A 17,792-nucleotide genomic window follows, 5' to 3' on the forward strand; every position below is an offset into this window, starting at 1 on the left:
TTGTGAAGCTCCTGAGTTAGTTCCAAATTTGCGTTCCTGAAGCGTATTTGCTCATTTACGTATGGTTGTCTTTGAAAAGTGACGGAGCATAAATGGTTGTTTCCAACCTTTTCACCTGCTTGTGACTCCACGCTTTTTCCTTAACTGTACTGGTTTGCCATACAAGCTCACTTGCATCCTCATAGCACTTGTGAAAACAATTTCTTTAAGCATGTCTTGCTTTCTTAGCCTTTACTGCTAAAATAGCCCTCACGTGAGGAAAACCATAACCAACAGAACATTTTTTCACCCCAAAAAAATTCTTACCATGAGTTGGTATGGATGGAGTCACTGGGACTGTTCATGTTAGCAACAATTCTTCAGGAAGGGTATGACTTTCAGAGACACTTCCATGGCACGGTGTAAATTTAGTCAGCTGAGTTCAGTGGAGCAGGGAGTAAACAAGCCCCCTTCCTACTCAAATTGGAAATCAATGGAAAGAATCCCACTGACCTAGATGTGTATCAAATTTTAACAAGGTACATGATGGATATAAATCAAGACAACTACTTTATATCACATTCTTTGCAGTTCCTTTTTCCCAGATGCTATCCCAGCTACATGTGCAAAAGACCTTCTATTGTATAAACACCAGAAGTCAAACAAGCAACTATTGTGACCAAAATAACTTCAAATTAACAAATAAATCAAGATCCCCAGTGGTTAGTGTCTAAAATGTATGTTTTTAACAGACTATACAGTTATTACATGAGAAGGAGAAAAATATAAGTACAACTAATATTCTTCAACAGCAACTTAAAGAAATTTAAATTTACAGTAGTTTAGCAGGCAAAGATTTGTCTGAGAAGGCAGTGCATCCACTTTTAAATCATTCTTTGAAAAAACACATCCTTGAAAACTGGTATGGAAAAATGAGTGGAAATGGCGTTTAATACTATGAGGAACATAAAGTGTCCTCTGTCAAATACAGTATGCAAACATTTAGGCCACTTCCCTGGGATAATTTTACTTTCCTGGTCATTTAATTATTTAACGGGTCTCCAGCAACCCCTTTTCCATGTCCCAGGACAAACATTCAGAAGTTTTATCAAACTGTGAATGTCCAAATAGTCCCCTGGGAACAAAGAAGCAAGGCATAACCACAAAGTTTTAAATGTGAAAAATCTCTTATAAAACCTGGGATTTTAACTGTTAGATTTTAACTGATAGCTGAACTTTGCTGTAAAATACTTCCCTTGTGCTTAGGCAAGTCCTTTGCTTATAGCCCTTTTGTGGAGAACTGTTGGAGAACTTTCCATTAGCTGAGCTTGGATAGATAATATCTTAACCAAATATGCTTTTCTGACAAATTACATAATATATGAACTTTAAAGCTGATGAGTTTTATGCGTTTGTAACATCCTGTATAGATCATTATCACAAACCTGCAGTAATATAAGATTATACATAAATAAGGTGGTCAAACTCAAAACCAAGGCCCAGGTACAATCTGGGCCTTGAGCTGAAACACGGTTAAGCAGAATAGATGTTTTTTCACCTTTGTTTGGACTGTAGTTATAAAGCTATCTCATCATCACATAGGGCCTAATGCTGCTAATGTACAAGTAACGCTCCTGAACCTGCAAGAAGGACTTTCATTAGAGGAAGACTTTGGGACTTGTATCATAATACCATGAACAAACATCAAATAACATGAAAGTATTTGCTATTTATTTGTATAAAGCCTGATATGATTATCTTCATCCAAATTCAATGAGCCAAAGGGTCACATTCACCAATGATGCAATTCCATGAAAGCCAAAAGAGCCGGTGTCATTATACCAGGAATTAATTTGATAATTGGATAGTAATTGGTTGTCTCTTGCTTTCTCTGTATTCAGCTGGTTTGCTGATTGTTTTCTGCAGTGGAGGGTACTCTGAGCGTCTAATGACTCTGTACAAAGCACCACTCAACTTTAAGCCATCTTAAATTCTTATTGAAATTGTGCTTCCTTTTCATTGAGACGTCTCTCCTTTGAGAGAGAACTGTATTTTTCTTTCCAGTCAGAAATGAACATTCGTCTTTATTGTTTGGGGTACTCCAGTAGTTCACAACTGGAATGAATGGCAGCATATTTGTGTCAAGCATTGTAATATGATGCATGATGCATCTTTATTTTAGCATTCCTGTCCGAGAAAGACCCCTGTTCTGTTAGTCACAAGGTGGTTTGGGGTAGGGCAGAACTGTGACTGCAGCCAGAGTAGTTCTGAGGGACATGTGCGTGTTCTCAAGTAAATAGTAGGTACAGGAGCAGGGCTACAGAGTTGATATTTCCAGTAAATTAGAGAATAAAAATGGGATGAGCAATTTAAATATTATTTATAATTGACCTTCATGTCTGTTTTTAATATTCAATCTGCTGAGTGTTTAAAAAAGCAATTAAAAGTCCCATATAATGTTAAAACCCTTGATAAATGTAATAAACAAATGACATATTCAAAAGAGAGAATCTATGTCCCATTAGGAGAGAAAAAGAAAGATGAGAGCAACATATGGCAGTATAATTAGCATGATTAGGGAAGCACATCAACAGAATTTATGCTGCAGGGAAAATGTAATAAGAAACCAACACACTTTCCTCACTGCCTTGAAAACTGCAAATATCGCTCTCTGAAAAGGAGAAGATGCAGAAAGGGTCTCTGGCATTTAAAGCTGTAACTTGTGTTCTTCTGTCGTTATTAAAGATGCACACAGCCATCTGCAAACCATTTATTTTTTGCAGCGTTCACATTGTCCCATTGCTTTGATTAATAAGGACCAATATTACACCTCAGCTGCTTTTCAGAAAGATGCTATTTTGGAAACCTAATTAATACTCGTTCCACAGTTAGCTTGAGGTGTTCGTTAGTGCCAGATACTGAGTTCTTATTTGTTTCTCATTATGTGGAGAGTATTGCTTCTCAATGCCAACATTTTTGTTTTGCATTTTGGAATAACCTTTCGACACCCCCGCTTCCCACAGCCCTCCCTTCAGAAGAGCTAATAACACCTGTCATCATTATTTCAACATGCCGATTATGTCTGTTGAAGACAATGTGGGCTATTTATATAGATAGACTGTCCTGATGCACAGCAAATATTCCTGCCATTTTCTGAACAGTTGGGCCAAAGAGAAAAGCAAAATTTAGAAACTTGGCAATGCAATTCAAATCTCAGCTTACCACTAAGGGTCAGTATATACTAAGCAAATGAATCATTACAAAATTGAAACAGAGTATGTTTGGCCTAGCAGTAGTACAAAATATTCCTTCTGCCCTAAAAAGCCCAGATTATTTAATAAACAAAACAAAACAAACATCAGAAAACCATATAGCAGAAATGCCCCTTCTATAGATATTGGACTTGTATAAACTCCATCAGCCAACTTTGCTGTAACTGGAGATTAGTAGCCTGTTACCAAGTGGCCTGAAGTTTAGTAGAGGGTACACAAATTTCTTGCTTGAGATTTGCCCAAAGTGCTGCTATTCTCACTGGAGGATAAAGGAGAGAATACAGCAAAGCATAGGAGACATTTAGCATCCACTTCATTGCCAAGTATAATGCTCTGCGTGAAAAGGTCAAATGTAATTTCATGTCAGGAACCAACAGAACAACTGAAACTCTTACTGCAACTCACCATTGCACCGAGCTGCTAAAGAAAAAAAAAAAAAGAAAAAAAAGAAAAAGAACAGCTGTGGGCCTGAGCACCAACGTGGATGCCATAGAAGAGGAAGAAAGGGGAGCTTTAGGGACAGCATGTTTTAAATATGCCCTTACATTGTACCCCCAGGGCTAGGGGATAGATGACGCCTTATGTACTGCAGGAATAAGGTCCCTCATAAAAAACCCTGTGTCTCAGTCTGTAAGAGAAAGAAAATGAGGGGGGCACCCTGCACTGAGCTAGGGATGTTTCATCGTACGGTGCCAGCTGCTAGGCTCTTACAAAAGCAGCCCCACAGCCTGCAGGAGCCCCGCTTAGGTGCCTCCCCAACCTCCCACAGCACTGCAGCCTACCCAGACCAGCTCTGGAGAGAGCTTGGACAGCCACCCAACAGTTTGCCTTGTGGAATACAATAAATATATTTTCTAAAGAGCAAAAGCTGCTACTCGCCTGGCCCTTGGCATTGTAGTCTGTTAGAGGAAATGCAGGCGAACTGGAAGTCCCTTCCTTACTTACTGGCCTGGACCCTAGACACCATGGGAGTCCCTGGCCCAAACATGGGCAGCAGGACCTCTGCCTGCAGCCCTGCCTCAGCGTTGACGCAATGGTGTTGGATGCAATAGTTTTGCTTCAGAAACACCAGTGGTGCAAGAACTAATGGTGATTTTTCAGTTTCCATTACTGGGGACAAATAACGACATTATGAGAAGACAGTGGGGTAGTCTTTGAATACTTCAACAGCATTTATGGCAATCTTAAAAAAATGCAAGAAATTCAGTAATTAAATTGGTAGCAGGATAAGAGAAGCTTTCCTGTATACTACACATCACATTTCCCCAAAAGAAAGTATGCTGTTGGCCAAAACCTGTGGCCATTCTCAAGTGAAAATCCTCTGACTTCAGTGGAAATTATGCTTTAGAAAGGACTTTTAAATCTTGGCTCTTTGTATCTATTTAAGTATTATCTGGTTTTGCACCTGGAGAATAAACAACATATACCATCCTGTAAGTCAAGCTGTGGAATTTTTCCAAATAACTTATTAGCACAATGTCTCAATAAATCTCTCTGAAGGGAAGAACCTGTCATGGAATTACAAGTATAGTGTATGAAAAAGAAACAAGGCTGTAAAATGCAATAACAAAAAGCCTTTAAACCACCGTACATTAATGAGTTAAGGGATACTGGGAAAAGACTGAGATCAGTCTGAGGAGACAGCTTCCTTTCAATTCTGCAAATAACATCTCCTGCAATACCTTGAAAGCAAGAACAACAGCAACCGTACCACAGCATGGAAAGGCAGTAGATTTAAGAACGTGGAGAAGGGAAGGGGAAAAAACCACAAATCAGAGCTGCTCATTAGGACAGAACTATGTTCATTCCTTGCCTGGGTGGGTTTTCTCTGCTTTCTTTTTCCATCAGCCTGTTTGTGGAAGATGAACTAATACAATCCATCGCTAAAAATCCTGGTCCCACCAAACCTGTAAGTACTCCCCAGCAGGAGCAGGTATTGTGAGAGGAGACAGCTCAAACAGGGAACATGTCATCACAATTTTCCTTTAAGGTATTTTCATATTGGCATTTTCTTTGAGACACTTGGTGTTCACTAACTTTTTATCTACTTTCTCAATCCCCTATTGATTCATTTACACTAGCACAAAAGACAAAATTAATGGATTTTTTTTGTTTGTTTTAATCCACGCTTTGGTGACATAAACACATTGGGCAACAATGATTGACCACTGACTCCCACAGAGACCTACATCGTTCAAGTGTATCTATATGGAGCTCACCATGCTATGAGACAACCAGAGCTTTCAATTATATGCTAAAGCATATGAGAGGCTCTCTATTTAGGGCTGCTTTTAAATGTCAGAGTCTGTGCCAAAACCCAGAAAAGACCCAGTTTAGTAAGCAGACTGCTTTTCCTGACCTTCCTTCCCAATTTCCCCACACCCAGACATTTCTATCACGGGGTTCACTGACAATCCACTGCAGTGTTTCAGCTCTGCTTTATGACAAGCACTTTTTTTTCTGGGCTCTGTTGTTATACTGATTCTTTCCTTCTAGCTCCACTTGCCGTATGCCTCACAAGTGGAGGATCAGACAAACAGGGCTTGCTTATCTTTTTAAGCTAAAAATGTCTGATGTAAAAAAAAAAATGCGTGTCCTGACTTTCTCCTTCAGATGAGGTCCCACCAGCAAAAGTCATCAGGGTGGATCTATAGTAAAATCTCTGCAAGAAGTCCTGTCCCTTTGCCAGAAAGGAGTGGTCTATTCCTGTACTCAGACACGCTGCTTGCATAACCTTGGGTCGAGAAAGAAACAGGCTTTTAAAATGATAAAACACAGCTGGAATATTTAGACATAGGGAGATGATAAGGCCTGGATTTAGAGACGCATCTAAATACTGGTGTGGCTATCTGAGGCTCTTATCAGACCTTGATGTTTCATCCAGATCACGGCTGTAAAACAGAATTGTTGTCCTCTCATTGCTGCAGTAACAATCCTGGAAATACTCAGATCCAGTTCAAACTAAATCTATTTTTAATTTTTTCCTGTTATTTATAAAGTGTAATCATCCTCAGGTCCAACAGTCACCCTGAAACAGGGTGTTCAGTGATGAATTCTCCAAGCTCTTATCAGGTGTTTTGTGTTTCCTTTGAAATGTTGAGATTCCAAAGTGTTCGATACCTTGTCTTGGTATTAAGTAGTATAATTCACGCACATTTTTTCATTTGCCTATATGTCCTAGACAGTCCTCATCTGAAGCCTATGGGTACTAATAACCAGCAAAAAGCCATTAATATCAAAAGTGCTTTATTAGCTAGCAACACAGATAGATGGTGGGAGGCTATACACCGATGACTCTTTTAAAACTGGGAGTACTGTGGCAATGAGTGACTACATGAAAAGCCCAGTGCTGTGCGAAAGCAAAGCTGTGGCAAAGCTGGGACCAGTGCCCAGCTCTTCTTGCTACCGTTCCAGTCTTAACTTTGGTCCATTCAAATGTTTTCTGAAGGGTCACTTCTTTTTGTTGTTTGTGGCATAAAAAGCCCTCAGTCCCCTAAGTCCTGTAGCTGCTTCTGTACAACTGAAGAGTCCTTCTTTTAGTCCGTCTTGCACACCCATGCTGAGCTGGAGTCATGGATCCTCTTTGCAGTGTTTCTGCAGAAAATGGCAACAAAGAGGACAGATAACAGAGATACAGATGGAGGGCAAAAAGATGGCTCCCAAATATAAAGAAACACTTGTTGGCAGATCCTGTTCTCGGGAGGTCTTCATGGAAGAGCTCAGACTGAGAGTGAAACCACCATGCAAGGCATAGACAAAAGGCTCTGTGTTTTCATATACTTCATCTCCTTTTTTTTTTTTTTTTTTTTTTGCTAGCTCAGCCCTTTAAAAGAGACTCAAAACAGTGGAAAGCCAAACCAAGGGTAAAACTTTGCATCAAAGGCAAACAGTTAATACAAAATGACAGTGAATTGGTTTAAAAATTGGCCATTGATAAAAAAGGAAATGATCTGTCAAGTGTGACTTTGAAGAAACACGGTTTTCCTTCTCCACTTTATTTCATTTTATGCCATAGAGTTTGCGAGGTCTAACAAATGAAATTGGTATGAACCATGCCAAACTTGAACCAAAAACCCTAGGGCTCAGACACATGCTAAATCACCACAGCTTGATATATTGCCATTTACTGGCTGAAACTGTGACAAATGCAGAATAATCTGGCCCTTTTTCTCAGAGAAGGCTGTACCCTGTACTTGCTGCAGGTGATGAAGGTGAATATTGGCATTTCCCGTGGCTCAGCTGGTGTGTGGGACCTTGCTCACGGGTCTCGCACACTCCTGTGTTTCCCCTGATTCCCAAATCGAAACTTTTTCTAACACCTCCAGACAACAATGATCTTGTGCAAAAACAAATCATTTTGGCTGGTGCGACTAGGCAGCCTCAGACCAAAAGCAAGACAAGTACTTTAAGCGTTGCATATCCAGGGAACACAGGGAAGAATGTCTTTGCATCCCTCTTCACTAGACTAAGAGTCACCTCTGCTTATTTTGTTTCTATCTACATTACTGCAAGTAACTCTAACAATACTGGTAAAAGCTGCCCTTAACTGGTAGGATCATTTCCTATGAACTGCACGTTGGACAAACCCACTGTACGATATAGAATCTTGTCTAAATGAACATATTTATTTTGTAGCTTTTAAATCAGTTTTATTTACAACAGGTCTTAGAGTACAGCTCACACGCAGTAGTTAAGCTCTGGCAGTACCGATGTCAGGTCGCTAACACATTTGCAAATTACATTTCTAAGTCATAGAAAATGAAAGAAAAAATGACTTTAAAATAACTGTTTTATCTTCGGGTATAAGGATCACAGAACAAATTTGCAGGTGGCTGTAAAACCCAGCCAAGGGCACTCCCCAGGGAGCCCCGGCGCTGCCAGCACGCCGAGCGCTGCGATGCAGGGACACAAGCAGTGGCGAATGGTCTGATGCACGCACGGCTGCGCAGCTCATTTACTCTCTGTGACGGGGCTGGAGGCAGCTCCACGCTCTTTAATGGCCCCATTCCTCTTCCCTTTCACTAATTCCCTCTTCTTCCTCTGGAAACGCTGAATCACTCTGACTCTTCAGATGCTTAATCCCTGAAAATATAGAAGTCTTGGTTAAAGTTATGTTAGCTTGTGTCGGACATTTTCTTCCTGAAGGAAGAAACAAACAAAAAACCAAGCTCATGGAATGGGTTTTTTTAAAGTCCATACTGACTCCCTTTTTCATAAACCTCTTAGTTCAAACAGTGCTAGGGTGTATTACCAACAGAAATATTCTCTTCCTTGAATATAGGCTCTTAGGAATTTTATCATGTTTTGTTGGAAAAACTGCTGAAAGGCACGTTGGAGAACAGAAGAGTATTTGCATCTCTTTTTTCCTTGGTGATCTTTGATCAGATTAGTATTGCCCATCTCAAATAAGTTAAAACTTTTCAAGGCTCAGACAGTAGACATGGGAATTATTCTGCCAGAATTTCAACTTGAGCCTCTTTCTGAGATTGATCCGCTGAAGGTCATTGCTCACATGGACCCAGTGCCCCATGGTCACAGCTTCCCATGTGCACCAGAGATGTTCGCCAACGTGTGTCCCCATAGGCTGTACACGACCTACAGAGCAAAGAGAGCATCGCACCTAACAGAGAGGGAACTGCCGGAGCCAAAGCAGTGACAAAGTTGAATCATTTCGCACATGGAGAGTGTATTCTGTTGACCTTTAAATACCATGCGGGGCTGGATGAAAAGGGTAAATACATATCACAGGATATTTGGAAGTTTAGTTTTGAAGAAAGTTGTGAAGTCCCTGCTGCTGGGTGGTTTCAGCCAGCAAGTGAAATAGGCTCTATGAAAATTAATCAAATTGCAAAGTTATTTTCCCTGTCCCGTGTTCAGTACAAGCAAACAGGCCTCAATGAATGGGCCTAATCCCATCTTCTCAGCTCCACCTTGGTGTGACAGAAGAATTCAAGCTAAAAAAAGAGGCAAAATCAAGCTAAAAAGATGACAGGGAAGAGAGACCAGAGAACAGGGGTTGTTATTTTCAAAAAATCTAAACAGCAAATGCACAAGATTAGTTTCTGGGTCCCCTAGTTTTTAACAAAAACAGTCATAGTGGGAACATAACTGTTAGTCAAAAATGTGTGATTTCAACAAAATGTAAGCCTGAATTAAGTTTTCTGGTGTCATTACTGCCATAACATGAAAATATTTTTGACTTCGTTACAGATCATACATAGTTCTACTCACTATTTCTAACTGTCAGAAAAAAAGCTTCACTTATGCATCAGTTGCTCTGTTTGTTGAGGAGAAATTGCACCCCCGTTGCTTAGATAACCACAGCTGGATAATCAAACACCCCACTGTCATGCACTTGCAGAGGCACAATTTTCAGAAAGGGGTGCACCCTCAAGGCATACAGGGCAAGATCCAGATTACCTCAAATTGTGAGGAAGAGGAATTGCTGCTTTTTTACAAATAGCTGAAAACAGGATCTTACAATGGGTCTTACAACAGAAGCTCAGCCTGCTCCACTTCCAACAGGAGCCCATCACTGCTCAGTGCTGGGCTCTGCCATCACTGCTCAGTGCTGGGCTCTGGGCTCCTCTCTTTTTCTTTTCTCCACACAGTACCTGGTTCCCTGGGAAACTGTTTCTCAGACGTAAAACAAGCAAATAAATTAATGCTCCCAAGCCACAGTACTTGTAAGTCTGCCCTGCAATAATCAAACCATTTCCAATTAAGTAACTATGATACATGAAGAAACACTCTAGGCTGCTCAGCTACCACCAAGCTGGCCTCTTTAGCAACGCTCTTCAGTAAGACAAACACCTTAAACGTGATTTCACCTAACTATATATTAATGGACATTCATTTCAAAATGATATTGTGTTTGTAGGGCAAATTTGTCTCCTGTTGTTTATCTCTGGACTTACAGAGCCATTTCTTTCACATTCGCAGTACCCATCTAACAGCTACTATTCAGTACTTCAAACAGGAATTTCTAAGAGCCTGGATGTATCACTTTTTAGGAAGTTTTTCAAAGATGAAAAGGGAAAGTTATGGACAGAGAAGAGGGCGTGTGATATACAGTTAGTATGGTAAAGCTTCATGGAATGGTATTTTTAGTAAGAGTGAAGACTTTTGGCTGTGTGGTTTAATTGCAATATTCAATGTGAAAATTGCAGGAAATGGAAAGGAATGACATCAGTGAGTGTTACCCATTGATTTTCACGTAGCAGGCAACTATCAATCTTATCTAATGATTTTTTCACAACCTCCGTTCTACAGCCTGCCTTCACTTCTGCCAGTCATTTAATGCCGCAGTGTCATTTGGAAGTAAAGACTCACAGGGTGGTTTTCTACACTGACCAATAAGTGCACAAGACTTGATGTCATTATTCATAAGCCTCAAGATGTTCTGACAACATCAGGTTGTCAGAATTAACTGACACTATATGTAGCATTATGAAATAAGACATTCAGCTACACAACGAAATAAATTAGAATGAATCGACGTGCAGGTGATGAAATTCTTGTCAGTAACATATGAACACGCATGACAGAAAAAGCTGGTGGCTTTCCTGAAAAGATACATTTCATGCACCAAGCGTCAGACTTTTACAGTGCAAAAAAAGTCTGGGGTAATAAAAATACTTAGTTAAATGATAGCAATCATACTCTTAGATTAAAAGCGTATCTAGCCACATAACATTGCAGTAACCCACAGTGGCTGCCAAGGGAGGTCAGAAGCCGTTGGAGCTGGGCATGCCCAGGAGCACACTGGCACATTCATCCACAGCTCCTGCTCAGCTAAAACAATTCAAGAGAAGAGGCCGTTACAGTGGCTCTTGCGTGTCCCTCCAGCAGGGTTATTCAAGCTGTGTGCCCTACCCTTTGTCAATAGGAAGCAAGTGGTGAGCAGGTAGTGAGGTGGAGCTCTATCCACAGACATTTTTTTGTAAACAAGTTGGACCGTTGGATCTATTCATACCCAGTATCTTTGTTTAGCAATATCTAAATTGTTTGCTGAAAGGTTATATTCTGGCTAGAGATAGAGTGAAAACTTATTACTCAGGTCACTCCAACCATTTTTACAACTGTTACTATGGTAACATTAATTTATTAGAAAGGATATTTCCTACTCTTCTTTTCAATCTTCATACACCAGTAACACAGTTCATGCCCTCAGCTTTCTTAAATAGTAATCAAGAGGCACCAGAATGCTGCTGTTTGGGGTTTGTTTCTATTCATTGATAAAGCACTGTAGTAAAGATGAGCAACAAATATAGACTCTATGATTTTACTCATAGAAAAAAACCAAAACAAAACCAGGACATTTGGGGGGGGATATATAGGGGATATTTTAGAAGATACTCTTTGTACATACAGCAGATCCAAGTTCAAAACATCAAGTTACTGGTTCCACGTAAACTACACAAGCTTCATAATTTTAGTTGCAAACAGGGAGGACTGCAAATGCTGATCCACAGAGCCACCCTGTCTCAGCAGTGTCTCTTATTCCAGGCAGTGGGTAACGCTGAATTTGTGGGCACCCTCACTCTCTTGAAGCACTGTGCCTGCACCGTCCTGATGCCATTGCATTTTCTCTCACTGCTCTGCCCCCCAGCCCAGGTTGCCCTGCCCTGCTCTCCCCCTGTGTGCGGAGGTAGCTCATGGGGTCCGAGCCGCCCCGCTGACTCTGCCAGTCGCCAGTCCCCACTGGCCTTTCTGCCTGGGGATGGGGCTCTGCGCCCGACCCGACTGCTGCTCTGCAACTTCACACCCTGGCTGGGGCTTTGCCCTTCGCCCAGGAGGTCTGACAGCAAAAACCCCCTTCCAGCCCGAAGGCTGCCCCTTCTTGCCACTCCCTGACAGCGATTTCATACCCACGGGTTCTTCAAACTCTATACTCTGCCTTAAAACAAAGCCTGTCTGAACACTGCCTCTTGGTTTCTTTTTCCCTTCCCCCCCCCCCTCCTTTTCATGCTTCTAAAGTCAGCAGGACAAGAATTGTTTTTCCTCAAAGGGCTCATATTTCACTGCAGGTAATTCAATCCAATTAATGCTGATGAAGAAACCCTTAATGCTAAGCCATATTCAGCAGCCGTGCACTAGTACACTTTGAACTGGTAATTCTTTTTAGATGAAGTCACTGCCTCAAAGCATATTTCTAGATTACTTATAAATTATGAGTGCAAATGGGACAACTTTCTGGCATTTTTGCGGTCACATAATAACATCTATGCTGTTTATTCAACAGCTGTCTTTTTGCTTCTCTCCATCTGACCAAAGCACCAGATTAGAAAGCTAAGCAGTGTCACAAGATATGAAATAACCAAGTGTTCCTGAATTAAATATCTCCTGGAAAAAAAAAAAATGATTCGAGTAATTAAGGCAGCTCCCCATCTCAAGTAATTAAGGCAGTTCCCCATCCTATTTAACACTTCCTTCATGCCACTTCACTGCCCAAGGAACAGTGTTGACATTTACCAAACTCGGGATTGAAGTCTGGTTGGCAATTTGAATTCCCTAAAGTTTGAAGGATTATTTAGTTTTATGATTCGGAGCTGATCCTCTCTCTATCAAAAACACATTTCCAGATTTTCAGAAAGCAGCGAAAGGCAAAGCTGAGCCACAGACAAAGGAGCCTGATTTTCAGAGTTTCAGAACTCAAGTCACTTTGAAATTATCAAGCAAACAAACCTGACCAAAGAGGATAATGGCCAAACAAAAATACCTACTTTATGCCAATCCTAAATGAAATATGTTCTGGTTCCATCAGCAAAAATGAGAATATCAAAACAAAAATCATGTATTCATGCCACTAAACAGCAAAAATCACTTTTCTTTTTTCTGGAACATTTTGTTTTGAATTTATCAGTCAAATACATTTTGACTTCTCTGAAACTCCTCCCTCATTTTTTTTCCCCAATTGAAATGAATTTTTGAATTAAAAAAAACACAGAAAAAACCCAAAACTAATGTAATGAAAAACAACATCCACCACAGGTCTTTGGCTAAGTTGGATGCAGTGGGAGGCAGATGTGACAGTGACAGAGCCCGGAAGAGCTGGCAGGTCTTCAGTGGCAGCCTCCTCCAAGCACAGGAGTGGCCCATACTGATACAGGAGAACAAGTAGCTGTATCAGAAGACCAGCCTGGCGAAGCAGGGACCCCATGACTGAGTGCCAATGCCAAAAAGATGATGTGTACAGCAGATGAAAGTGGAGACAAGGTAAAAATGAAGTATAGAAAAAAATACAGGCCCACAATACAAGGATGATGTTAGGAAGGCTCAAGCTCAGCTTGAGTTGAAACTAGCAAAGGGTGTCAGGGGCTTTAGGAAGACTTTCTTCTCCTACCTTCACAATAAAAGAAAAACAGGGAAAATGTGGGCCTGCAGCTGAGTGAGGTGAGCGCTCTAGACATAGACAAGATTGAGGTCCTCAATACCTTCTTTACCTTGGTCTGAACTGAGAAGTTCTACCAGGCCCTTGTGCCCACAGACAAGGTCCAAGGAAGAGAGGAAAGGTTGAGCCACGAATCGCTTGAGAAATCTTGACCCATAGAAGTCCATGGGACTGGTGGACTGCGTGCAAGGGTGCAGAGGGACCAGCTGGTGTCAGTGCAAGGCCATTGTCTGTCATCTTTGAAGGGTTGTGGAAATCAGGAGAGGACCTCAGTTACTCACCATGCATTAGGCTGTGCCTGCAATACTATGTTTGCCTCCCCTGTACAAGAAGATGTTGATGGACTTGTTCAAATCCAGTGGAGGTCACCAAGGTGGTCAGGGGACATGACATGTGAGGAGCGGCTGAGGGACCTGGGATTGCTCAGCCAGAAGAAGGGGCAACTTTCAGGCACCTAACAGCAGCCTGACTGTACCTACGGGGAGGTTACCCAGAAGATGGAGCCAGGTTCTTTAAGGAGATGTCTGGTCATGAATTGGAAGAGAGGGTATTCTGACTGGATATAAGGAAGAAATTACTTCACTGAGTATATTTAAGCACCGTAGTGGTTTCCCAGAGAGTCTGTGAAGTGTCTCTCCTAGGAGGTTTTCAGTACTGGACTAGACAAAGCCTTGAACAACCTGGTTAAATTTGGTGCTAAATCTGCTTTGTGCATCAGGTTGGACTATATGCTTTCCCAAGGTTCCTTGCAACCTAGATGACTATATGACTTTATGAAATCAAAACTCAGTAAATCTATCTTATAGTTTATAAAAGTGTATTAACAACTGTGTAACTGAAGGCTACATTTTGACCCAGGTGAGAGCTTCAAATGCCTTCTTTCCCTGGAACAGAGATGAAGCGTCTAATCGCACCAGTCAGACTGATCTCAGGAACAAGGTTTCTTTTCACTCCTTAAAACCATGGGGCCAAGCTAAATCAGCATTTCAGTACTGATTTTGGGAAACATACAAACTCATAATTAGGTTATGTGGCCCACTGTGATCTATATATACATATATGTGAGCTATATATGTTTGTATTTGTTCCCAAATGCAAGGGATTAAAACAGTGGGATTAAGGGGTTGCATTGGACCAAGTGCTACTGTATTTCCAAAATCAAGCAACATGGAGCATCTTCTGCATGTGACAGATAGATCTACAGACAAAATCTCATATAGAAATCACATCCCAGTTGTGGCCCAGTGCATAGAAATGTCAAAGAAGAGAATTCATTTCCTGAGAGGTAGGCATAGGAGCAGGCTGTCCTGTAGAGCAAGTGCTAGCACACCTACTGTCTGCTGCTGAAATGGTGCATGTTTCTGCCGGAGTTTCAGGGGCAGATCATCTATCTCAGTTACTGTCCGCGGGTGCATGGTGCCTGAGGACTGCTGACTGTCACTGTAGTTAAAAGACTATGCTCACTGCCTGCAGATATAACAGATTTAAAAAACATATACTCTGGTAATATAAAAAAAGCCTACGCACTCTTATTACAAAAGGAATTGCTTTCTTGCTCAGCTAGGCATCTGCGCAATGGAAGTAACACAGACTCTCAACACTTCACAGGTTGTTTTGCCAGATGTTTCCAGAAGCATCGGGTGCTCCACGTGAGGAAATGTGCTCCCTTCTGCCGGTCAGTGCTAGTGGGAGAGCAGTGAGTCTCTCCCTGCGACAGGCACTGCGGTACAGCTCACCTGGGCACCCTGCCCAGCCCAAGGCACAGTCCCCTGCTCCAAGGAGCTCTCTGCTGCGAAAAGCACAAAAGGCTTCCTGCTGTTACCACCTCCAGCAGAAGCCGAGGACTGTCAGAGCCCACAGAAGCAGCTGCCTGGCAGAAACCTCCTTCCACAGGAGCTGAGCAATTATTAAACGCTTTTCCTCTCTGTGACTTTCATCAGTTTAACAGAATACAGCTTAACCAGCCTCCATTCTCAGCATTTTCTGCTTTATAAAAGTTTAGAAAAAGGAGGTTTAGTCATCTTCAAACATTCATTGTGAGGTGCACACCAACTACACTTCCATATTTATTTAAATGTAAGAATACGTCTTATCTTCCCTCTGTCCCATTTGGTGAAGGTATCAGATACACAGCTGTCACTATTGGTCATGGAAAACCTCAAAGCTTACCCCATGCACACACACTGGAAACACACATCCTAGGTACTTTGACCTTCTTGATTAAAAATTCAGTTGTTTGGCCAGAAAAAATTAATTCCTACTATATAGGTTTTTTTGTTTTAAATAGCTGAAATACAGAAGGGTATATACTCCATGCAAGAGCAGGACGGTAAACCAGTAAGGAAAATGCTATAGTTTCCCAAATGTCTATTTTGAGCTTTCTCTTGTTTCCTTTTTGCATAAATGACCTGCTATCTACCATTGTGATGGATCACAGTCCACAGGAGGCTCTTTAGTTGGAGAAAGACCATAGCTAACAAAATTCTTAAATTGTGAGAGGGAGAGAGCACTCTCAGTTTTATTCTGTTTTGGTGCAGTATCTAGTACAGTGGGAGCCCTGGTCTGTTGGGCATCCAGGCATTACCAGCAATGTTATTGCTGCCTGTGCTTGATAAAGAACAGATTCCCCTATTCTAATGGCATGGCAGAATGACTTCTAGGAAATCTCATCTGTACAATCAGTACCTGAAACCTTTAATCCATTTTTACTTAATTGGTTGGTTTAGATAAGCTCTCCTTGCATACAAATCAGAGTTCAGTGCATAAGCTTTGGTTAGTAACCCCTTAAAAAACATTAACCCCATCCTTAACCCTACTTGTCTCCCCAACTGCACCATCCAGCTCACCAAAAATGATTCTCATTGTCTCCACTTTACCTTTTTTCTTTTCTTTTTTTTCCCCTCACTACATCCTCCACTTCCTTTGATCAAGTTGCCCTTGGACTCAGCCTGAAAGCTTTCTGGCAAAAGTGCCTAGTGATCTCTATCTTCATCTTTTCCACTTTGTTGATGTCTTTGCCTCTGACACTTCTTCGCCCTCGTTCTTCTTCCACTGTTTGTAACGCTTTTTCCATTGCCACCCTCTAAAGGTCCTTTTCCCTTCAATCCAGCCTCTGAGGATGGGTGGCAGAGGCTGCAAGTTTTCTTCTACAGTACTCCCTATGTTCAACAGTGTACCTCGCAAATACAGAAATAATAAGCACCTTTATAAAGGCTCTGATGGAAAGAGTTTGTTCCTTCTGTCCAAATTAAAACTCTAGAATGCATCTTTGGCGGAACCTTGCAGAAGTCTAAGCCATCATCTCAAAGTGATCAAAATCAAGCTCTTGATCTACACTCCTTTCCAAAATGATTTGTTCATTTACTGTGGACAGCACCACCCTTTTTTTTTCTGACATTCAGGCTTACACATTTCTGATCGCCACTCTTCTCTAGATCACCAAATCCGATTTTTGTCCAAGTCTCGCACATTTTTCTTGCTTAATGTGTCCAATATGTTCTTTAGCATTTATCCAGTGAAAACAGTCATGGAAACTCTCCTTATCCTGGGGTTTTTCAGTATTACCACATCTCCTTCTCTAGGCTTTATAAATGTACCTTTGCTTCTGCATTCAGCATTCTGCAGTTACAATCACCTGAATCATTTCCCTGATCACTTCCTACGCCACTACTGAGCAACTCACTTTCCCTCTTGAGTTCCATCCACTGTTTCTCTCCAAGATATTTCAGACTAATGGTGGCTATTTATGCTTTCAAGGAAAATGAAGTTTCTTTGCGTATTATGAGCACAACCAGCTCTCATCTTAAATCAGGAACTGATACAACTTTGGCACTCCATTTGCTAGGCTTTTAAATGAGCATTTTCATCCTTTCTCCCACATTGCACTGAATGCTGGAGAGATACAACTATTAGCCTCCATGGCCACTTCCAAATCCTCCTCAAAATTCTCAGTTATGGAATTTGAGAAACAACCTGAGAACATTTCATTTGCCAGCATGCTGAGACAGACCGTCACATTCCTCCCTAACGCTCTGTAACCGTTCCTGGGTTTGATTGCTACACCCCAGCTGGGAGTTCCCTGGTGCAACAACCAACTTCTGTTAAATGTTTGAACAAGGTTTAATGCACCATAGTCCTAATCCCTTGTG

The 17,792-nt window shown here is 41.4% G+C and overlaps 1 protein-coding gene across 1 annotated transcript in view; it reads right to left on the reverse strand.

Annotated features, from left to right (window-relative positions):
* Positions 1-7,855: 7,855 nt before the first annotated feature.
* Positions 7,856-17,792, reverse strand: part of PPP1R1C (protein phosphatase 1 regulatory inhibitor subunit 1C) — a 56,815-nt gene continuing 46,878 nt past the window's right edge. Inside the window, 1 exon segment of the mRNA XM_076340746.1 lies at positions 7,856-8,333. Coding sequence (XP_076196861.1) covers positions 8,245-8,333 — 89 coding nt within the window. The 3' untranslated portion in view covers positions 7,856-8,244.

The sequence above is a fragment of the Aptenodytes patagonicus genome, chromosome 6 (genome assembly GCF_965638725.1).
Source record: "Aptenodytes patagonicus chromosome 6, bAptPat1.pri.cur, whole genome shotgun sequence".
In the NCBI taxonomy this organism is placed as follows: domain Eukaryota; kingdom Metazoa; phylum Chordata; class Aves; order Sphenisciformes; family Spheniscidae; genus Aptenodytes; species Aptenodytes patagonicus.